At 37.5% G+C, this 24,606-nt stretch overlaps 3 protein-coding genes across 4 annotated transcripts in view; 2 read left to right on the plus strand and 1 right to left on the minus strand.

The window, feature by feature from the left end:
- Positions 1–46: 46 nt before the first annotated feature.
- On the minus strand, positions 47–6,182 carry ccdc80l1 (coiled-coil domain containing 80 like 1). Its single transcript, XM_052558238.1, has 7 exons — positions 3,875–6,182; positions 3,013–3,169; positions 2,792–2,928; positions 2,537–2,688; positions 2,359–2,462; positions 950–1,033; positions 47–820 (listed from the first exon to the last, which is right to left on the minus strand). Exons 1-7 carry the CDS (start codon positions 5,594–5,596, stop codon positions 522–524), a joined length of 2,655 nt encoding a protein of 884 aa, XP_052414198.1. The 5' UTR covers positions 5,597–6,182; the 3' UTR covers positions 47–521.
- A 263-nt stretch (positions 6,183–6,445) lies between these two features.
- faimb (Fas apoptotic inhibitory molecule b) lies at positions 6,446–8,455 on the plus strand. Its single transcript, XM_052559599.1, has 4 exons — positions 6,446–6,862; positions 7,243–7,471; positions 7,869–7,918; positions 8,131–8,455. Exons 1-4 carry the CDS (start codon positions 6,749–6,751, stop codon positions 8,278–8,280), a joined length of 543 nt encoding a protein of 180 aa, XP_052415559.1. The 5' UTR covers positions 6,446–6,748; the 3' UTR covers positions 8,281–8,455.
- A 1,226-nt stretch (positions 8,456–9,681) lies between these two features.
- The window catches only part of agap1 (ArfGAP with GTPase domain, ankyrin repeat and PH domain 1), a 176,368-nt gene continuing 161,443 nt past the window's right edge, over positions 9,682–24,606 (plus strand). The window contains exon 1 of one of the 2 annotated variants that reach the window (XM_052559007.1): positions 9,682–11,126. In XM_052559007.1, coding sequence (XP_052414967.1) covers positions 10,964–11,126 — 163 coding nt within the window. In that variant the 5' untranslated portion in view covers positions 9,682–10,963. The remainder of the gene's footprint in view (positions 11,127–24,606) is intronic. The other variant, XM_052559008.1, reaches the window with a different exon arrangement.

The raw sequence follows: 24,606 nt of genomic DNA on the forward strand, positions 1-24,606 counted from the left end.
ATTTTTACACTATCCCAAAACGCCCAGTAGAGGACAGTAGAGAAGTTTCAGATGGAAGAATAATCAGCTAAAACAGCCCATAAAGAAAAGTTCTCAGTCACTTTCTTAGGACTTTACAGTCTACAAAATATGTACAAACCTTTTTTTTTTTTTGCTTCTCTCAGATTATAAAGTTACAAAATACAAACATTAACAAATATTTTTTTGTTGTTTGTTTGTTTCTTCTTTATTGGAATTTAAAGTTTATTATTGTTAATTCATAAACGTACAAAAAAAAGCAACATATACCCACATGCAAATGCATTCATGTAATGAAAAGTCAAAAATCAACAACAATCTGAAATCATCTACTTCATGTCAAGAGCTTATCTAAATATCAGCTTCCACAAAATAGTAAAGTGAGAGTTGTCCATAGTAGTAGTTAGTAAGAAAAACGCAAAGGCAAAGTTTTTTGACATTTGAAACTATTCACACTTTTCCTAGTAGAGAGTGCATTGGCTCTAAGTCATTCCCCTCTGTTCTTAATATCCATAACCACGACGATAGCCCTCATGGTAACCATCATGATGACTATAATCATCGTCAGGGCAGCGCATGCCGAGAGACTGCTGGATGGCCATCTCCTGCCTGCGAAGCTGCATGGAGTCGACCAGCTCGTAAATGATTGACATGGACCACATAGGGGAGGGATACCAGGATTTCACATTGCCATCTTTCCCGACAAGCAGCATGGAGAAATACTCTTGGCTGATCTGAAAGTAGTTCCTTATGTCCTGCACCAGTGAAGCAGACAGGTCCTCACGGTCCACTGATGAACTTCCTGCAATGCAAACCAGTGAGTTTCCTCATTTTATTTATTTTTTTGTTCCATAATAAAATAGCTCTATATTATATTTTCAGCAGTAAAGGAAATGCAGGGACCAATTTGTTCAATGCAAAACAATCTCACCATTTATGGGATAAAGCTCCAGGACTCCACTCATGTCATCCAGGGTTTTTCCAACAAGTTTCAATAGAGATATATGACGCAGGCCTGTGAATTTAGAACAATTTATGAAAAATGCTGGTTAATTCATAGATGCCCGAAAAGACTACGCAGATAAATAAAAGATGACCCAGCCGTTTCCAACTCTGACTTGTATTATATACATGAGATTGGAATAAGAGTTTTTTTTTTATAAAGATGGTCTCTGAAACATGCATGTGATATGCATTAAAGATGTCCGTTGTTGTTTTTTCTTCTAAAACAGGCTTTCTTTTATGAGCGCATCAATCAAGCTGTCATGCCCCCGAGAGGAAGTGGTCTCTGTTGGATCGCTATGCAGGACCCAAACATCCACAGGTCCTCCTGGATTGTTAAGAATGCAGCGAAAGATTCTTAACCATGTTCCTACCTCCAAAATAGCCAACAAAAGAGCTGTAAAAGGACTGCGTCATCCTATTTTTATTGGTACCATTCCTCAGAGGCATTTGTGACTGAGGGCACATGTGAAGATGAGAGCTGGTTCCAGTTAAAAGAAAAGTACCTATAACATATGTGCATTACTATGAGCAGGAAGATCTCTGGAGAATCTGACTTTGACATATTCCCAATATGTACTTTTTTTAACATTAGTTGTCAGCTGTTGGTTTTTTCGAAGGTCAGACATCCAGATAGTGTATAATGAATGCACTTATGAGAAGTTGTGTTAAATCATACAGTGTTGATTGGAAAGTCTATAAACATTACAGCTGTTGACATGATTGCATATGGTGCTCACTGGAATGGACCCCAAATTTGTTTATAAATGCTAAACATGGAATTTTAGAGAACAATAAAAGTGTCTATTTTCCCAAGTTACATAAACATTTGGGAGTGGTGTTGATACAGCAAAGCTCTTAGAGCATTCTGTATTTCATAACATGGTCCTCATATTGATCATTGGAGTGCGGTGTTATATAGTCTCAGCTTTCCATGCAATTTCTCATTCTAGTACATTTTCAGATGGGCTAGTTTTATGCAACTACTGATGTCATGAACTATTCAGTCCGTCTAGGACCCCAATGTGATTCCACTGGCTGAAATAACTTTGAATGGATATTCTGTTTAATGCCTAATAGAAATCCTACATATTGTATGTTGTGCTTCAAGTAAATAATTCAAATATATGGGTTTTTGTTGATAATGTAACAGTATACAGCCTAAACCACTGAATGTGGCATGAAACATTTCTCTTTGTCTCATTCTTTTGGATTTGTCTATTGTAAATAACACTAGTAGTATGTTTACATTTAGAAGTGCATGTTTATTAAAATATGTAGTATTAAGTGCAAGATGTTCTTAAATTATGTTGCTACGGTTTACCCAAATGATCTCACCCAGATTGCAGGCTTGGCTACTAATGGTGTAGAGCTGTTGCTGATAGGCCCATTCTTCATCAGTGGGGGTGGATATCACAAACAGTCTCCGCCTCCAGCGGAATCTTTAATGAAAAAGCACTGAGATGAGCCTATTCCCTATGTTAATGCATTATATATTTTCACAAAAAATTCAAACCTAGATAGGAAATCCTCGAGAGATCTTGATTTATCTTCTTTCTTGCACATAACTGCAAGTCTCCTCTGCTGTTCTATTTCTTTAATGCGGGTTGACAATGTGTCAATGTAGTCGAACACTGCTTTCATGATAATCGGCACTTCGTATCGTTGCTGTGGAAACAAGGAATGCATAAAATTAGATCAGAAATGATTACATCTACATCTCATATACACTGATAAAATGATCTAGGGTTTTTTATTTTTTACTACACACCTTGACTATCATGTCAAAGTCAGTCAACACCATGTTGAAATCATTATAAATCATCCCAAAATGCTTCCGAAATGCTGTGATGAGGTCTTGGTTGATGAGGTCACTGTCCGGCAGGCCCTGCAAGGGCTTATCCTTTTCTGTTAAATAGTATTAATAATAATAATACAAATAGAATCTGAATGAAGACATTTTAATAGGACATGTTATAAAGCAGCACTGACCTGTCTGGTAGTGTTCAATCTTCATGGTACTGTTTGTGAGGGGCCCAAAAATGCTGATGATGGAAATTTTCCGTAGTGCCATATCACAAACTTGCTCCAGGTACTCATCCCTCTGTTCACTGTACATGTGATTCTGCTCATCTGGAGCAGTAATGATCTGCAGCCGATGAGAAGTCATTCTTAAAGTGCTTTTATGAACCAAAATACTTCTTAATTTTTAGAACGAAATATAATTTTTTAAATGAGCAAATTACACTGTTATTAACTTGTATATCATCATATGTTGGGTTTCCCTTTCAGTGAAAGGATATTTCAAATAACTATTTTCTTAGTGTGAAGAACATTTTAATAAATCAAAGAACATTTTTACACTTTAGATGTTGAATGTACTTCATAGAATCCTAAATGCGGAATATTTACAAGCATTGGATCAGTGAAATTATACATTTAAATATTTACATTTATTTGTACATTTGTTATTTAAAACGTAAAAATTGTCATTTAATTCATTCTTTACATGTATTAATGTTTTAGAAATATATTTTAAAAAATACTTTTAGTTTTACACACAATTTGTTTCCATCAAATGTTAATTTTTCTAAACTTTTTCAAAATAAATATTGCACTAATAGCTAAAAATTCTAAATATTTTATATATTTAGATAACACATTTAATAATTTGATGAACAGAATTCCATATCACCAACACCAAAACATTACATGTAATGTGTAATGATCAAAAATAAAACAAAATTGTAAGCTATAGCACTTATCCCTGGGGCACTGTACAATCCTTATTGTTGAGCCCCGAGCTATATCTCTATATTTCTTTTTTCATGTGTCTCACTTATGCGATACGTACCATGAGTCGCCGTCTTCTCTGAAAATAACTCAAAAAAGTGTCTAACGATTTCTTGGGATTCGCTGCCTGATCCACAACAGCCCTTTCTTCAAAGACATCTGCCTTTTGTGCTTTTTTGTTTTGAACACTGACATTTGTCTCCTTAGTCACTTTTGAGTCTTTTTTCCCCGTAGGTATCTTCTTTAAAGGCTTTTTATTTCTATCCATCTTCTTCCTCCGGTCAGCACTGTCAGGTTTAGTTTTCCCCTTTTGGGTGGTCATAAGTTTTGTCTCTGGTTTATTAGCAATGGGCCTCTGTGTGTCACGTTCTCTGCTGTGCTGACTAAGCTTTTTACTCCATCCATGTTTCACCACAGGCAGTTTGTCCTTGGGCTTCTGTATGGATGCTTGTGTTGGTGAGACTGCAGTTGAAATCTTTTGCGTGTGGTCTAGGTATTTTTCTTTATGTTGTTTGTAGACGTTTGAGGTAACAGAGAGATGAGTAGTTGTGTCCCTTGGTGAGGACCGGTAGACACGTTCAGAGGTATTGGGAACAGATGTGTGCCAGGGTACAGTTGTGTGTGGATGTCTTTGCTCCACTGTGGTGGGTATATTTGTAGTAATAGTAATTGTTGTTGAGGGAAAAATTGTTGTAGAGGGTGCAGTGGTTGTTGTAGTAGTTGTAGTTGAAGGTTTTGAGGTTGTAGTTTTCAAGGTAGTCGTTGTACGTTTTGTGGTTGTAGTCATTGTAGTTGTCCTGATGGTAGTTGATATTTGTGCCTGAGTTATCTGGGTGGGCTGAGGGACCGGTTTTACCTTGTGTCGCCTGGTATTTTCCGCCATGTTTACCTGTGGTTGCAAACCAACTGCATTTGAGCCAACAGACTGCACCACCTGGCCCTCAACTCCAGCAGTCTTGCACTTTTGCACAAAGCCCTTTTGCCTGGCCTTCTCTAGTCTACGCATAGGTGCCTGGTCTACGGCTTCATAAATTGCGTCCAGCTGAACAGGGTATGGGTATCTTTCCTCTGCCTGAAGGGTTTTTCTTAGAAGCACCATTCCAAACTTACCATCCTCCAATTTCAGGAAGCCCATCAGTCTTGGCACCAGGGCTGGATCCAGTGGCTCCTCCACCAGAGATCCCTGATTGCTAACTCGTCTCACCTTGCCTCCCATCTTCCCCTTTTCATGAAATATTATGATCTGCTGCATGTGTCTGTCCGCCATCTCGCAGTATACATCAGGCTTGAGCAAGGTCATCATTAACCTGTAATAGCCATCAGAGTCGTTGGGAGACGAAATGACCAGCACGCGGTTTTTACCTGCAAAGCCAGCCAGGATGTTAATGGAGCTAGTGGCGCCCAGTGGAGTAGATTGAAAATTAGGTTTCTGAGCAGGACTTCTGTCAGTTGCGCTGGGTTTCCTGTGTGGAGCTGGTCTTTGCCCTTTCACGAGCCTCCTGGCTGGGGGTCGTGAGGACTCCACGTTCTGATCATTCTGAGGCTTCCTGAGTAAATCTGTGTTCCTGAAAGTGGATAACCTTGGAGATCTTCTATGTGATTGTATATCATTTGTGTACTTTTTGACAAAAGTGTTTGGTTGTAAGTTTGCATCTCCTTCTTCCGCTCCTGTGTAATTCAGGACCATGGAAGACTTCCAGCCAGATGCATGAATCCACGTCAGAGTCAAAAAAATGACATGTACCTGAAGATTTTTCATGGCAATTATTCTGCTATTGTACATAGATACAGATCACTCCAGAATTATGACACTGGATAGGCGAGAAGGTATTGAAATTGGTTTAGCGTAATTTGATCCAACAGCAGCGAGTCACAAACTATCAACAGTGACAAACAAACGGTTAAAACGGTTAAAATTACTAACAGTTAACAAAGACAGAACAATATTACATATAAAAATTGAGTAAAACGGATGTGAAGAAACCAATAACAGTAATTCCAACTTGTCTTAGTGGAAAAATTATATAATGTCATAATCCAAAGCGAATGAGTGAGTCAAATGATTGAGGGAAATGCATTATTCCGTATAAATTCCCTCATTATAATATTCAGTGACGTCCAGTGCTTTCCAGGAAAGACAGGCAAAACTCCACAACACCTTTTTTCAGTTAGTATCCTTTAAACAACGCTGTGAATAGACACTCAGCTCACGATCATCGTCTCCAATGCTACTAAATGTTCTCTGAGCTCCACGCACTGAAATCTGGAAGAAAGTTCTGAACAAGCGGGGCTCACAGCCAGATTGACCACGCCTACTTGCTTTTGATATGATAATAGCGTGACTTGCTAATATGTTACATATTTATACTACATTAACTTTGCACAACTTCATAATCCGTAACATTCCATTAAAGTTGTAAAGTATTTTTATGTATTTTTTATATTTAAAAAAAAAACAAAGTTTATTGATCACAAAGCCTACATAAATATGCATTTTTTGCCGTTCAAATCTCTGCTTCAGGTTATAATAAAACTGTATTTTTTTATTTAATTAATTGTAAGTCGGGGAGAGCGAGAGAGAGAGAGAGAGGACTGCCATCTGTTGGCAGTGACCCGAGAGCATCAAAAACATCCAAGCACTTTAACAACTAAAAAATGTTTTTATGGTTTTTACTCCTAGACCAAATGTCTACCTAAATTTAATCGCAGTAAAAATAACGGTTTCCTCAAACAGTCAACTGCTTGATAAGTTAATCCTCTTACACTAATGCACTCGTTGCTGAGCGAGCAGAGGATGGCAGCCTCAGTAATATACAGAGATTTAATCAGCAGTTGCGCATAATGAGGACTACTACTATGATCAAGCGGAAGCTAAAACATTACATAGAATTAAAAATAGTATAGAGCGCTTTGGCAGTGTGGGTCTTAACGCAGCATGTCCGGAGATATTGTGGGAGCGTGGGACGTGTCGCTAAGTGATGGGGTTTACCGAATTGAGTTTGAACATGGAACAACAACAGGGAAACGAGTCATTTACATTAATGGAAAGGTGAGAAGCAGGCTAGTCAGTATTTTTCCCGATTAGAATGTATTTATTATTATTTGTCATTATGTTAGATTAGATTAGATAGTTGTCTTATAATTTTACATAGGCCTATGTAGGCATATTAATCATTAAATCATAGGCTGTGGTCTACTATAAGTTTTATATTTCAAGTTTCTATTAATATTTTTGTCATATTTTTATTCTACGTTGAATTTGATATTAAGACAATAATAAGATATGGTAATGATATGAAGATAAGGTGAAATATGTATCTTATGGTATTATAATTAAGATAGTAGTAGATCTTATACTATGTAGAGACCAGATATTATATGAATAAGATAATATAAAATAATTATATTAAGTCTTATCCACTTTTTAAGGAGATGTTGAGGAGGGATTGGATGTTCAAACTGGTGGGCAAAGAAACATTCCCTGTTGGGAGCACAGATACAAAGGCAACCATATCTATTGAGGCGATCACAGGGTTTTCCTATGAGTACACACTGGAAATCAATGGGAAAAGTCTCCAAACTTTTTTGGACAACCGATCAAAAATGTCCAAAACATGGGTGCTGAAACTGGATGGTGCTGATTACAGGATAGTTCTAGGTAAGAGACACTGAAAACATCCCCAATGATTTATGATGTAAAAAGGATAGGCTTTGTATATTATATTGTCCAACCACACTGTAAGAAGAGAATGACTTTCAATTAGGGTCCGGGGTCAGCAGAAAAATGTGCAAAAGTAAACTTATTATATATATAAAAATACATCTGCCATTATATTTTAGGAAGGGATGTCCTCTCTAGGGGATGGATCATCATGTGTGGGTCCGTGGCATCAAAAAGTTTGAAAGCGTCTGGACTAAATCAGTGCATGTTGCTTTACTAAAAGAGCAGAAAAATGTGCTTGTTTGATTTGTCCTGTTCTCATGCAGATATTAGACATTTATTTAAATTAAAACACAACTATTGGCAAAATATTGTTTTTTTTCTGTTTCACTAGAGAAAGACAGTATGGATGTATGGTGCAATGGACAGAAAATGGAGACTATGGTAAGTAACTTTAATACTGTATTTCAGACTAACACATGCCTTTGAGTGTATGAAAAGATCCCACTTTTGTCCATTGTTTATTTAAGTCTGAGTCAAGTTGGCTAATGGTGTAGTTGTGAGGCCACTGTGAAAATACTTTTTCATGACATCTTTCCCATAACTGGTGCTTTTTTAGTTATAGGCCAGTGTTTATGTTGATTTCCTTTGTGCAGGGCGAGTTTACAGAAAATGGAAGCGAGACACACTTTGCAGTGGACAACCATGAATGCTGTATCAAAGCAACAAGTAGTGGAAGGAAGCGAAATGGAATAGTTCATTCCCTGCTGGTGGATGGAATCAGGATAGAAGAGGCCATTGAGTAAAATGGAGGCTAATGAAATTCAGCTGTGTGAAACATTTAGCAACAGTGTACTTTATCAGAATTAGATACAGATGGCATCGGACAAGTTTTTTTCTTCAGTGGATCCAGTATGATGGTATTTGTTCATTTATTTGTTACAAAGATTTCAAAGTAAAGTACCCCGATAACTAATTTAATGAACGGCTTGGCTATCAAAGGTTTTATCAAAGGTTTTTTTTTTTGTGTCTATTTTTTAATAAGAGATTCGTGGACACTTAAATGTTTTACATGTGTGGCTTAAAAAATATTGTTTTTATTCTGAAAGGGTAAAATCAGAGCCTTGTGGTTAAATGGCTGGAAAAGAGGTGCTTAGTGGCATGTTATTACTTACTGTTATTATTTTTTATTTAATTATTGCTATTATTAATGGGGTTAATACATGAGTTATATGTACACTTTAGACATATTCACTAATCATTCAAATACTAGTAATTGAGTGAAATAATTTTAGTTAGAATTCATAGTGTATAGTGCTATTATATTAAATCTTAAAATATGGCCAATTAAACATGTATTTCTTCATATTCCTATAATTAATAGATTAATTTTACCTTTATATGAATATACATTTTAATTGGACTCTGCTATGTCTGTCATTGGTTATTAAATTATTAAACTTAATTTTCAAAACACAATTTTAAATAGAATAGTTGATTTAGAACACATATGTGACCCTGACAAAACCAGGGAAAAGTAGAACTGGTATATTTGTAGCAATAACCAACAATGCATTGTATGAGTTTTCTTTTATGCCAAAAATCATTAGGATATTAAAGTGCATATTACGTTCCTTGAAGATATTTTGTAAATTCCCTATCGTAAATATATAAAAACTTAAAATTTGATTAGTAATATGCATATGCTATTGCTAAGCATTACTTCATTTAGATAACTTTAAAGGTGGTTTTTGCAGTATTTAGATTTTTTTTTTTTGCATCCTGAGATTCCAGATTTTCAAGCTGTTTTATCTCAGGCAAATATTGTCCTATCCTAACAAACCATACGTCAAAGGAAAGCTTGTTTATTCAGAAAATTGACACTTAAGACTTTTGTGGTCCAGGGTCACATATATATGGAGTGTAAATAATATTTATACTAAATCAACAGCTGAATGGAAAAATGTGTTTTGCATAAATGAATCTATCTATCTATAGATAGATAGATAGATAGATAGATAGATAGATCCAGAAGAGCTGTGTCTCCAAAACATTTACACACACACACGCGCGCACACACACACACACATGAATGTATATATATATATATATATATATATATATATATATATATATATATATACATGTGTATATGTTAAATGTGTTACAAGAAAATTAAATGCACAGTGCACATGGTTGCATCTTTTCTGCTCTTAGCCTTCTGTCAGTTTACCAGTAAAAACTTAATATGTTTAACATTTATTGGGTACATGGGTAAGCTCACGCCCATGTTATCGTAAGACTCTGAGGTCATATCTGTGAGTGTGTCAAAGACTTGAGACCAGCAATTCATTCCAATGGTTTGTTTACACGGGGAACACAAATCGGACACCATGTGTTCAAAGTAAGATAAGTAGTACGCCCTACAGCGCCCCCATCCACTATGTGACGACCTGTATGGGTTTTAATAACAACAGACTGCGCAGAACTGGCGCAACTACGACCTGGACGACGGCTCCTAAGCTCCGACGTTTTTCCAGTAGGAAACGTCTAAAGGAAGGAGCAGGCGCAATGATGTTTGAGAGGATACAGACGGGACGGACCTCAGTGCGGGAGGAAAGGGAATACACAGTACATCTTTGCGGATAAAACAAGATTGATACCCAGAAAGCTCCACGGCGATGGTATCTTATTGAGGTTCATGTACATCAATGGTTTTGTGGTTTCGCATCGAGACCGCAGAAAGTAGTTCAGCGGCTGTAATGTCAGCATGAGCCAGAGTGAACAACAGCAAAGAGCGAGTTGACTGTGCTTGGAACACAGCAGACATACCGTGTCCAGCTCGTTTGTGCGAACTTGTTTCTCGCCGAGTTAGAATTTAAATGACTTCTCTTCGTCTCGCCCTGTTTTGCCGCTGAAACTGGGCGGTGTGTATGAACCATGTGGACTCTTCTCGCCTCGGACTGTAGACCTAGAATGGCCTTCTCTTGCCTGTTATAGTCCGTAATTACGATGCACGGTGATCTGGGGGAGCTTCTGTGTTTTTACGCTGTATTTATGAGGATATGGGGCATATGACTGTGTCCTGGGATTTCAGATTCGGACAGCTGCAGATCTCCCTCCAGCGTCTGGACTTCTGTTGTAATACACATATAACTTGCTTTAATCAAATATCACATGCACTGACATCAAAGCGTTAGATGTTAATTTCTCTCGCATTGAGTGATTTCATACTTAATATTTAACGTTTTCACAAGTTTTTCTGTCATCTGTTATTGCGTCTATACCCAGTTTAACGTTACATTTGGGAACATTTGTATTTTTTTTTGTGTTGAACAAAATCGTTGGAGCTGACCACAGACCTTATGTGGACACCTGATCTCCCTCCTGTGTTTACGTGTTTGCAGCATATCAGTATCCCAAATCAACTGCAAACACTCGTTAGATAATTCCCTATCGGGTTCCATTGGAAGAGATCCTATTGCAAACATGAATTATCAGCAACACCTGGCGAACTCAGCCGCGATCCGAGCTGAGATTCAGAGGTTCGAGTCCGTCCATCCGAACATCTACTCGATCTACGAGCTGCTGGAGCGCGTGGAGGATCCGCTGCTGCAGAATCAGATCCGAGAGCACGTCATTGCCATTGAAGGTAAGGGCATCAAGGGCGATCGAACCCTGCAGAGAGCTTTTAAGAGCCGTTCTATGTTATTGTCATTCATTTATTTAGCTTTTAGTTCAGTTTAGTTTGTATATCAGTGATCAGTAACGCCAAGTTTGGCGGAAGCTGTGGTGAATATGGGATGGGACGACAAACCTGCACTTGACATGTGTGTACACTCCCAGTGTCCTTTTACACAAAGACATAATTCGGATTATAATACATAATGAGTAATGGCATTACAAATCAAGCCACTCCAAAAGACGATTTTTAGTTCTTTCTCTTCACAAGACTTTGCCTCTTATGAATCTCAGAAAGAGTTTGGACCTTTGGCTTCTAAAGATGAAAGGTAGTAAACCTTTTTTCAATTGTTTTATTGGTTGTTAGAGTTAAATTCTGGTTATATATGTTCTTTAAACCATTTCCTTGTCCTTGAGATTTTCAGGTTTCTGATTTAGTCATAGAGAGGCTTGAGTCAAACTTTAAACCGGTGTTTTAAAAAGCTCATCCCCTATATTTTTTATTCATGTAGATGCTATATAAGATTCTTCACTATATGAAACTGTTAGGTATAGATGTACATTCTGTTCAATAGTTGATCAACCCTTTGATCGGCCCGTGCTGATCACAGCCTTGTTGTCATCCATGAAAATGTATTGTCCTAAATAAGGTTTTTACTGTAATATGAAATTGTTGATGGTTATGTTTGTGTCAAGTACAGCTTTCATTCAATATTTTAGACATTGAAGTTTTGATATGTGGTTTGCATGAAGTTTTTGGCAGGGTGTTGGGAGCGTCACTTCACAATCTGATGTTTTAATAGCTTTAAAAAAATATATAATACTGTTATTAATAGATAATCAATGTGTTGTTTTTTTTTTTTTTACACACAAATGCTATTTACAATAACAGCCAGCAAATTTACCAGCGGGTTACATAATAACAAAATGAGAAGCTGCATTGTGTGCTCGAGATGAAACTCCGTGTTCCACTAGATTGCAGTGAATGTTCTCCTAATGAGTGGGTGCTCGGCTCTGTGTGTGTGGTCAGTGACATGTCTCTGTCAGAGATGAGTGGATCTTTGAGTCTTTGACCCCTGTTCAATGAAAGTAAAATGTAGGCTGTGTTTAAAATGGTTCTTGACTTGCTGAGACATGCACATGACAGAGACAAACCTGTCACTAACACTAACACACCCCCTTTACAGACCCCAGCCTGTCTAATTCCTGAAAACCAAGACAGACTCCTTACTTGCTTAGTGGAATCAGTTTAATGGTGACTCTTTTAAAATCCTTTGTAATCCAATCATCAGTAGGTTATGTTGCAGTATGTGTTCATGTGTCAATGTTGGCATTCTAAAAGCAGAACTTGATGGTAGTTATTTGTTTTGTTGTTGCCAAAACAAAATGATTGACTTCTGCACAACAGTGTTTTAGTATTCATGTTAACTAGCAGTGAATTGAAGTTCAAATTCACAATATCCCCAAAACAGTTTGCAGTAAAATCAGCGTTTAGTATGTGAAAGTATTTTATTGTGGATTAAATGTCGACTTTTTAATGCCACTTTCATTAACTTCTTGCTGACCTCCCAGTTTAACAGATTGCAAATCTGAGCTGAAAACCGATACTTAACACACCCTGTGATCAGAAGCGAGTCTGTCTTCAGTTATTAGACTGGTGTAGCATTTACATCGGTGTGCACAGTAGTCATTTTGCTTAATTTTACACAAGACGCCTGCTGACACGTAAAGGGCGGGTTGGTTTGAGCCTAAGCAGATCCTTCTCTTCGTAGATCATGTTTGTGATCTCAGAGACACACATCTGGGCGACACTTTAGCCTCCCGGTTTCTTGCATAAAGGGCATGACATTTATAAGAATGAATAGCGTGGCTTGTGCATGGAAAAGAAGATTTCGTATGTGTCTGCTGGATAAAACAGAACTGAGAATCTAAAATTCTGAAAACTTATGCACAATCGTTTGCAGGAATATGTATTACAGTAAATGAGGGTTGGTTTGATTTCATGTATTGATTTCAGCATTGATTTTAGTTGTTGGAGCAATGAGGTAGCACAATGCTCTGGCCATCATGTGCCTACAGTTATTTCTTTATATGTATGTATATATGTGTGTGTGTGATTATTCTTATTTTTGGTAGCTTGGGACATGTGCACAGATTATGTGTCAGAGGCTTGCAGATTGCTGGACTGAGTAAAAAGACCTCGAAGCAAACAGCCAGATATTGTTCTGTGTCAGCAATCATAGGCAGTCTGCATGTTTGGAGAAGACGATGTCACCTTTATCCATAGCCTACTTTTTGAATGTGGTTGCAACTTGCATTGTCTTTATTGTCAGGTGAAACATAATAGGCTCTTTGTGAATATTTGGATGCTGTTGTTTTAATCAGTATTTGTCATTCATAATAAAATAATCAAATGTGTGTGTAGAGATTATTATTATTATTATTTTTTTTTTCAGTGATTCTATCCAGTAATTTTAATAATATCCCAAAATGTGCATAAAATAAAATGCTGAAAAATAGCTTCTAACCATTTGAAAGAATGTTGTGAAATCTGGTACACTGATTACAAAGTCTTTTTGAATTTTATATAACTTTTGAACCAGACATTTTGACCTAAATTAATATTTCTTGGGTAATTTAATGCTCAGTCAGTTATAATGAATATCATCATAAAGTGCTTTATTGGGTCAAGCCATTTCATTTCAGTTGTTATACAAATTATTTATTATAACAAAAAAATTGATATATTTGCCATTGGTGCGCTTGGCCCTGTAATTGCTGTTCGCCTAATTCGTCAATAAAAGTTGCTGAAAAAGCCCAAATATAGCATAATAAAAATGGATTTTGAGCTCATTGCTTGTCTGGTAAAATTCTGTCAAAAGCATCCCACTAATAATATCCATTTTTGCAAGGCAGGACAGGTTTCTTCTTGGGATTGTTAGCTATGACATGTCTGGCAGCTCTAATGGCGGTCTAACAAGAGTGCTGTGCAACACACTCCCTCCAAAAGAGAGGTCACAGCATCATGCAAATGTCAGGACCACAGCCCCTCCCATCAAATCTGTCTGGAGGGCACCATTAGTCGCAGTAGCCCCATATTGTTTGTTAAAGGAACATGGAGGAGCATGCGTCACCCCGCAGTATGACTATGACAGCAGTCGTGCTGCACATCTTACATCCTATTGCTGCGTCATACTCCGCTTTAATGACCAGTCTGTCTGATGCATTAAAGATTTTGGCCATCTTTTTGGCGTTTCTCAGAGCTGTTAGCCTCTGTGGTCAGCATTCTTCTTAAATTGTACTAAGCATTTGGTTGAGGAGAATACTAACCAGAGAAATGGCTGCAAGGAGACCATATATCTGTTTATATTTAATTAGAAGGCCCTGAAGCATGGCCATAGAGACTGAGGCCAGGAGAGAGGAACAGGGCAACATATGCAGGGGCCATATGCTGAAGAGCCTGCTAAATCTCGACTGGGTTCAGGGATTAACAAGCTGCCAGTACAGTTGTATAAAATGGCTCAGTGGGGTTCTGAACACAAACAATAAAGTGGCAGATTAGGGGCAGTAACTGTCATTTCTAGTTATGAGAGTAAGTAGAATGCGGATTGCTTGATCGTCATTGGTTCCCACACAGATTTTATCTAGGAGCAGTTTTTTTTGAGGTGTTTATTTGCTGTTCCCCAAAACCACGATGGTACATCTTTCGGGGTTCTGGTTCTCTAACAGTGGCTGGTGAACCCTCCTGGCAGTTGAATTGCCATTGGCTAGTACATTCTAGTTTACTCGCTAGACTGAGGTGTGTGTGTGTATGTATGTATGTATTAGTTAAACTATACTTTCTAATAAAAAAAAAAAGAATATTCTACAGTGGGGCTCGAAAGTTTGGGCACCCTTTGCAGAATCTGTGAAAATGCGAGTAATTTTAAAAAATTAAGAGAGATCATACTAAATGCATGTTATATTTTATTTAGTCATGTCCTGAGTAAGATATTGTACATAAAAGATATTAACATTTAGTCCACAAGACAAAAAAAATGCTGAAATTATTAAAATGACCCCACTCAAACATTAGGGAACCCTTGGTTCTTAGTACTGTGTTCTGTTACCTGATGATCCTCGACTGTCTTTCTGTTTTGTGATGGTTGTGCATGAGTCCCTTGTTTGTTCTGAACAGTTAAACTGAGCAGCGTTCTTCAGAAAAATCTTTAGGGTCCTGCAGATTCTTCAGTTTTCCAGCATCTTTGCATATTTGAACCCTTTCAAGCAGTGACTTTATGATTTTGAGATACATCTTATCACACTGAGGACATTTGAGGGACTCAAACACAACTATTTAAAAAGGTTCAAACGTTCACTGATGCTCCAGAAGGAAACAAGATGCATTAAGAGCTGGGGGGTGAAAACTTTTGAACACGATGAAGATGGCCAAATTTGTCTTATTTTGTTGAAATATAATTTTTTTCCATTTAGTTCTGCCCTTCGTAAGCAACAGAAGATACTTGTATGTTTCCCGGTACACAAATTAAGTACAATTTACCTTGATCTTCAAATTCCAAAAGTTTTCACCCCCCAGCTCTTAATGCATCTTGTTTCCTTCTGGAGCATCAGTGAATGTTGGAATTTTAAATAGTTGTGTTTGAGTCCCTCAAATGTCCTCAGTCTGAAAAGATGCATCTCAAAATCATAAAGTCACTGCTGGAAAGGGTTCAAATATGCAAAGATGCTGGAAAACTGAAGAATCTGCAGGACCTTAAAGATTTTTCTGAAGATGCTGCTCAGTTTAACTGTTCAGAACAAACAAGGGACTCATGCACAACCATCACAAAACAGAAAGACAGTCGAGGATCATCAGGTAATAGAACACAGTACTAAGAACCAAGGGTTCCCTAACTTTTGAGTGGGGTTATTTTAATAATTTCAGCATTTTTTTTTGTCTTGTGGACTAAATGTTAATATATTTTATGTACAATATCTTACTCAGGACGGTACTAAATAAAAAATAACATGCATTTAGTATGATCTCTCTTATTTTTTGAAAATTATTAATATTTTCACTGATTCTGCAAGGGGTGCCCAAACTTTCGAACCCCACTGTATATATTTGCTGCGCAAATCCACGTTCATTTTCAGCGTTTATTCGCGCATCTTCTCAGTTAACAACGGCTCTGTGTAGTAACAGCTGCTCTATTTGAAATCACGCGCCTGAGGGAATTTACCGCTGATTAGAGAACCGGCTTTACTGACGAGATGTGCAAAACGATCGGCCGATCGTGATCAGAGCACCCCTAACTACAAGCAACCTTTAGGGAGGTCTAGCATAAGTTTTTAGGTACAGAAAATGAATAAAGTAATCAAATGTAAAACAGCATTGCATATTTGACTGTATAAATTAAAGATACATTTTTATTAAAGTTACAAAACTTTTTAATCAGGTGCAGTGAGCAGTGTTTGGAATAACGGCGTTTAAAAGAACGGCGTTAGGTAACAATGTTATTTTTTCAGTAACGGGGTAATCTAACTAATCACTTTTCCCGTCGTTACAACGCTGTTAACGTTACTGAACGTTAAATGCGGTGCGTTACTATGAATTGATTTAATAAACTATGCAATCCGAACGCACCTCTGGCTCACACAGCGAGTGAGCAGGTGGGTTAATGACAAGATAAGCGATTATGATTGGCTAAGGCAGAGTCATGTGTTTCATGGTAGCCAATCAGAGCCAGTGTTTTTACACACATGCCGGCACATGCGGCCAGTGGCGCCAAACACACACACGCAACAGCAGAAATGGCGAGTCAGCAGCAATGCGATGAAAAGTTTTAAATTTTTTTTACAAATTTTTAAGGTGAAGATATAAGCACTACTTCAAATTCAATGTGGTCAAAGGCAAGAACGTGCATGTAATGTGTACATGCAATGTGTGACACGCATCTACAAAGCTAGTGGCCAAAAACACTTTTCTTACAAAGATAATACTTGAAGTGCAGGATAAAACTCTTGCTGTCTGTTGACGTGCAATAAATATTGAAAGTTATGTTTCTGTCTGTTCTACTCATTTCAACCGACTTGTGAAAACTGCGGGGGAAAAAAAGAAAGTACAAACTCTCTGACATGTAGCAACTTTTTTTTTTTTTTTTTTTTTTACAGTAACGCAAATAGTTACTTTCCCTGGTAACGAGTTACTTTTATTATAGAGTAATTCAGTTAATAACTCAGTTACTTTTTGGAACAAGTAGTGAGTAACTATAACTAATTACTTTTTAAAGTAACGTTCCCAACACTGGCAGTGAGTGATTTCCTTTTCGTTGCTGTTCAGTTACTATAAAGACTGTCACTTTAAGAGAATGCACTGATACAGTAGCTTACGTTCAGCCAACTGAATGCTGTAGGATACTGACCAAAATGGGCATTTTGACATGATTTTTGTCTGAGTTTGTCCATTTAAACACAATACTTCAGAGAGATCTTATTTGCGCACTTTATGAGGTGTGGGTTTGTGCGCTTCGGATGAGCACACGCACAAATCTTCTCACTGCATTTACAACACTGTTCCAATACAGTTCAACACAAATATTCAGATGTGTGCAACGCATTATGAAGGACTGTTTCCTGATCCTAAGAGAGTAGACTACAGTGCTGGCTGTTCTGACTCACAGACTGTAAGTATGTTTCAATTTTTATAGGATTTGCCACTGATGATACAAATGCGAATTTTATGCTGTGTTAAGTAGTGCTTGTTTGTAATTTCTCAGATCACAAATGCAGACATGGTTTTATGTTTACTATTTACATGGTTTTATGATTACTAAAACTACTAAAAACTCTAAGTCATTATAATCAGTAATTATGTCCCCACTGGATGCAACAAATTATGTTTTTTTTTTATGTTTTGTCTAGGGATGCACCGAAATTTCGGCTACCGAAAATTTTCGGCCGAAAATGGCCTTTTCGGTTTTCGGCCGATAGACTTTTATCACCGAAACAACACGGCCGAAATGTTGTGATGACGCAAACAGAAACCGCGACGTGCACCTGCATAGCGCAGACAACGAGCTCCACGCGACATTCACTTAACACCAGTGAGAACATTCTCTCTCTTCGTATTCCTTTATTCGCAGCACTAAAACGTCTCCTAACAAAGAGATTAAGACGGACCACGAAGTAAAAACAAAGAAAAGTACTTATGGAGTCTGTTAGCACACGTCTCATTGAGATCTTTTCGGATCTTCTGCACTTCATCGCGAATGTGCTTGATCCGCGTTATAAAGACCATTAACGTTACTTGGATGCGGAAATAAGGCAGCGCGCACGAGAAATGATCCAGGCCGCGCTGGATGCGGAGAACCCGCGTGGAGACGGAGAAGCGCCAAGCGCAGGAGACTGATCAGAGCGCAGAAAAAAAGACTGGTTTTTGCACCAGATGAGTGGCATGCACCATCGTTGTCTGATATGTTCAGTGGAATTCTGCAAGAAAGTGCCTCAAATAATAATAATACGTTGGTTATTTTGTTCTTAGGCTACTATATATACACACACACACACACAAACATACATACATAATATCAGATTGTAGCCGTATTTATGCTAGATTTTCTGCTAGATTTCTGCTTTAATTTGATAAAAATGTTTATTTATACCCTGGCCCTATTTAAATACACTCTCTCAAATATTTCTCAAATGTCAGGCAGATGACAAGCTCAACTGCTCAACAGCTAGATGGGTATCTGTCTGAAGTCTCCATCCCCAGAAGTGATAACAGTCTTGCCTACTGGAGAAGTAATGCACTTTCTAGTCTTACATAGAAACATTTCAAATGCACTTCACCTAAATGCACTTTGTTTTTATGAGAGAACTGTTCATTTTAAAACCTTTCTGCAGGCCAGTAGGCCTGTACATTATTATTAAATATACACATGAGTGGGATACATTTTTAGTTTGAATTTTATTTTATACTGTGCATTGTTGCAATGTGCTTAATAAATATTTGCATAATTTGTAATTGTGTATTTGTATGTTTGTTTGTTTTTTAAAGTAAGTTATGTAATTGTAATTATCTTTGAATCTTTAATATTAATTTATACAATTGCAATGTCTTAATTTTAGTAAAGTTAGTACACGGTCATAGCAATAAATGCAATGGTACTAATAATTGGCATAATTTCTTTCGGTGTTTCGGTTTCGGTTTTCGGCCTTGGTTTTCTCTTTTTCGGTTTTCGGTTTCGGCCAAGAATTTTCATTTCGGTGCATCCCTAGTTTTGTCTCATCACAGTATGGTAAGGGGCGTAACATTTCCATCACACGCTTGAGGTATTCGGCCAATCGCAACGCACTGGATAGCTGGCCAATCACAGCACACCTCGCTTTTCAGGCCAATGAGCTTTGTACAGTTCAACGTGTTTCAGAAAGGTGAGGCATAGAGGACAAACAATAATGTAGCGTCTTTTTCGGACTATAAGTCGCACCTGAGTATAAGTCGCATCAGTGCAAAAATACGTCATGACGAGGAAAAAACATATAAATCACACCGGACTATAAGTCGCATTTATTTAGAACCAAGAACCAAGAGAAAACATTACCGTTTCCAGGCACGAGAGGGTGCTCTATGCTGCTTAGTGTAGACTACAGGAGCACTGAGCAGCATCTCTGGCAGTATAGAGTGCCCTCTCGCGGCTGTAGACGGTAATGTTTTCTGTTAGTTAATTTCTCTTGGTTCATGTCAAATTAATTTTGATAAATAAGTCGCAACTGACTATAAGTCGCTGGACCAGCCAAACTATGAAAAAAAAGTGCGGCTTATAGTCCGGAAAATATGGTACATTATGTGGAATATAATGTGTTTTTTTAACCTCAAACCACATAAAGACATTGCATTACACCAAATACACCAAATAGTATTCTTTTTAGCAACATCATGTGACACCTTTAAATAAATATTATTGAACTAAAATATAGAACATTTATTTAACTGAAAAGAGTTAACCTGTATGGTCAAATAAGTAAGCAACAGCTGAGGGTTAAATACAAGAAAACCATATGTTGCCTCTCCATCACTATCCAGAATAAAATGATACTTTAAATGTCATCGACATAATAATCGCTTTAATATGTTGTAATGTTTATCAAAAACTGCTGCAAATACCTGTATAGTGAAGTTGTCATCTATTGTACTTAAACCCATTCAAATTGACTGTCAACGCTTGTTTGTTTGGAGAGTTCCATGAACCACGTGACCGTGCGGCGACGATGGCGAGATCAAAGCTGGTCACAACTCTGTTTTTCAATGGCTCTGGCTTTAACTGAATCACTATATTTTACGATTTACACCACATTAAGTGTGCCAAAACTGTATTTATTGTTTACATTTCGTATTAAAACTTAAAAAATGTGAAAGTTCAGACTGTTACATATCACCATCAGATTTGCCAATATGTCATTTGATTTACATGGGCTGCATGAGAGCGCGATACAGAGCCTGGAAGCATGTGTCTCATGCCAAATGCATGTGAGTTGGCAACACTGCATTTTATATATATATATATATATATATATATATATATATATATATATATATATATATATATATATATATATACACAGCACAGACCAAAAGTTTGGACGCACTTTCTCAATCAAAGAGTTTTCTTTATTTTCATGACTCATGAGTCACACTGAAGGCATCAAAACTATGAATTAACACATGTGGAATTATATACATAACAAAAAAGTGTGAAACAACTGAAAATATTTCATATTGTAAGTTCTTCAAAGTAGCCACCTTTTGCTTTGATAACTGCTTTGCACACTCTTGGCATTCTCTTGATGAGCTTCAAGAGATAGTCACCTGAAATGGTTTTCACTTCACAGGTGTGCCCTGTCAGGTTTTAATAAGTGTGATTTCTTGCTTTGTAAATGGGGTTGGGACCATCAGTTGTGTTGTGCCATCAGGTGGATACAGAGCTGATAGTCCTACTTAATAGACTGTTAGAATTTGTATTATGGCAAGAAAAAAGCATCCAAGTACAGGAAAACGAGTGGCCATCATTACTTTAAGAAATAAAGGTCAGTCAGTCAGAAAAATTGGGAAAACTTTGAAAGTGTCCCCAAGTGCAGTCACAAAAACCATCAAGCGCTACAAAGAAACTGGCTCATATGCACCAGGAAAGGAAGACCAAGAGTCACCTCTGCTGCGGATTATAAGTTCATCCGAGTCACCAGCCTCAGAAATCGCAGACAACACCACTGATTATAGCTTATAGCTTTTTTAGAGTGATTATATTTATTATTCTTTGATAATCAAAATGTTCTTTACTCTGTGTATAATTTGTTCGTTGTTTGAATAACTTTATCGTGGACATGCAGCGTTATAATTAAACTTAATGTCTTTTTATTATATGTGATCAGGTTAAATACAAATTCAGTCTTATTAAAATATTTGGTCACAATATAGCCTTCTTGCCTAAAACATTATGGTGTGCGTAGTTAATAGATTACATTATGGTACAGATTAGTAGGGCTGTGAAAATTGCTCAAAAATGACGTATGAATATTCCCTCTTAAAAAAACACGAATATTCGAACTATTCGAACATCTGGTTGCACATAATCAAACCTCGGTTCCATTGCTTGACAGAGCTCCCTGAAGCCTGCCCCATCCACGACACTGAATCGGTCTCATGTCCTTACAAATAAACGAAATTAATTTATCCGTTCTGGCCTCTTGTCGTGTTGCAGAAAAAGAGCTTGTGGCGGGACAAGGAAAAAGTAACGTTAAGTGTCAAGACGTGACTGTTTAGCTGGAGTTCCACACATTATGCCATGCTCATTTGGGTGCACATTTTTGAGATGTGACCTCATGTTGCTAGTGATCAAATGGTATGCTAACTGTATCTTAAATAGCTTGCATACAACTTTATCTCAGGGGTCAACAAATTTACCTCTCTTTCTGTGCTGTGGTCGAGTCAGGCTCTGCACTTGGGCTATGCCATCTTCCATGAAGACGCGTCAACTTTCAGCAGTGATGCTGTGCCAGACAGTGTGACTCCAGTGACCTGTCCCTTAACCCTCAGGCGCGCTAGCTCGCCCACTCGCAAAGCAGACCGCCATGCCTCTACTACCGTGGGCGTTATTTTCCACATTTTTTTTTAATTTGAATATTAATTTTCACCTTCAAAATTAGTTTTTTTTTTTTAACTATTCAAATATATATTTGAATTTAGAATATTTGTTGACAGCCCTAAAGATTAGGCTACAGTGGTTTGAGCGCAATTGACTAGAGCACAATTAAAAATTGGAAAATGACTCATAAAAAAGACAAGGATGTGAATGGTTTTTTAAATCGGAATGTGAAATTCTGGTGATATCGCGTCAGTATCAAATGAAATTCTGTCAGTGTGAAGGCGAGATGCAGGGATGTGCATTGCGAGGCACGCAAGAAAAATACACCAGCACTAGGCTATAGCCTATATTTCTGGACAGTTTAATAAATAATTAATAAATAATAATAAATCACAAAAATAAAGTATATTGGTGATGATCGGGCAAAAGGAAAATCTCAGACCCTGTCCTGCGGCAGGGGGTGCTGCAGCACCCTCAGCACCCCTAGTTCCAACAGCCATGGGTGGTGGTGTGATTAATAATTATATTATATAATAATAATAATAATAATAACAATAGTAATAATAATAGTAATAATAATTATTATTATTACGAATTCTACTAATAAGAACAATATAAAATGCACAGAGGATTAACAAGCTGCTGGACTCATGAATATCAATCAGTCTGTGTGCATTCACTCGAACTGATTTGATGAAATCAGATAGATATTTGGTGAGTCCCAGCCAGTGAGATTGCCGATTGCACATTAGTTCCATCCAATACTGGAGGACCCGGCAGTTCTTAAAAGCTGAAGAATTCCAAAGAAATTCCAGTGTCATTTTCCATTAGAATTACAACTGTAGTTTCTGCTATAAATTGCCTTTCCAGTGTGTTCATGTTTTTACTTGTGTCTAACCTCCACAGACTGTACAGAAGAAATGAACCAAAAAAGATTACCATGCCAAAAAAGGTGAAGCCACAGAGCACAGAATTCATTTGAGCCTTATTTAATTTACAATGACGTCACACAAGTTTGTTCTTCAGTTTTGCTAATAGCGTATAGGGGGCTTAAAGTATATAATTTGATTGCTTGACCTTCACTGGCTCCCACATTATTTTATATAGGAGATGTTTCAGGATGTTTATTTGCTTTCAGAACTGAGATGGTACATCTTTTGGGGTTTTGATTCTCTAACAGTGAGTGGGACAAAACATCAGTAGCATGACCAGTCATTCCCAAGGGCCTTTTTTTTTCTTTAGCAGTGGTAGAAGGCTATAGAGGAAGTTGAGCTCTTCTAAGTCACTTTCAAAGGAAAAAGATGAAACACTGCCACAGGCAAAGCTGTTAAGAGTCTTCAGTCGAGATCGGCTCTCTTTCCATCCCTTTCCCTCTCACTCCCTCGGTTTATCATTCTCTTTCTCAGTGTGGGTGGTTCTCAGCTGAATAGCGATTTGTTCTTTCCAGTCTAAAGCGAAAACAACACCCTCATGATCTCTCTCTTACTGCTTTTATCTCTCAACATTGTCATCCTTTCAGCAGACCTGTGCACCCGTGGCATCTGGAAAATGTGTTGGGTGATTCAGAATTGTTGTCTCATACCTGTTTGAGCCTTGCATTTGTTACTGCCTTCTTCTCAGATAATAGACCAGATGCCAGATAATCAGAGAGAAGTGGTAACTTAAAAGACAGGGTAATGACAAGATCTTCAAGCGTTGTTACATTTAATGAGTAACTCCACTGTTATTTGCTGCATTATCCAGAAATGGGCAACATTCTTTTCTCCTGTGACATTAAGGCAACACTCAAGTTGTTCTGTCTATATCCTTGTGAAACTGGAAGTGAAAAATATTCCCCTCTCGCTCTGTGGCAGTTTGAGCAGTAATGGGGAAACTCTTAGCCCATGCTCCTCATATAGACTAACCTAGTTCTCAGAGGACTTTTTACAATGAAGGAAGTGTCAGGTGTTACAGTCTTTCTGATTAAAAGAGTCACTTGTGTTGGGTTGCTTAAAATTGATGTATTGTTATGAGATGGGTCAAGATCCACCTGTTCATCCAGTTTGGTGTAGAAATCATATAGTGGCCCATCTAGATGGAAGTCATTTGGTTCCTCTTGTTTTTAACGTATGATGTGGTTATGCTGATCACCAAATTTTTAGTTCCACCTTGCTGCAAAAAGTATGTTAATTGTGGTTTTTATGGATTGCACTACTCCATGCAGTGCACCTCATAATCATAATTGTGTCAGTGACATGACACTCTTTGTGTGTGTGTGTGTGTGTGTTGCTGTGTTAATTGTCAGAAATACATAAAAATGCATTTCTTAAAATACTTAGAATGAAAAAAGTAGTT

Source organism: Carassius gibelio, chromosome B6 (assembly GCF_023724105.1).
Source record: "Carassius gibelio isolate Cgi1373 ecotype wild population from Czech Republic chromosome B6, carGib1.2-hapl.c, whole genome shotgun sequence".
In the NCBI taxonomy this organism is placed as follows: Eukaryota; Metazoa; Chordata; class Actinopteri; order Cypriniformes; family Cyprinidae; genus Carassius; species Carassius gibelio.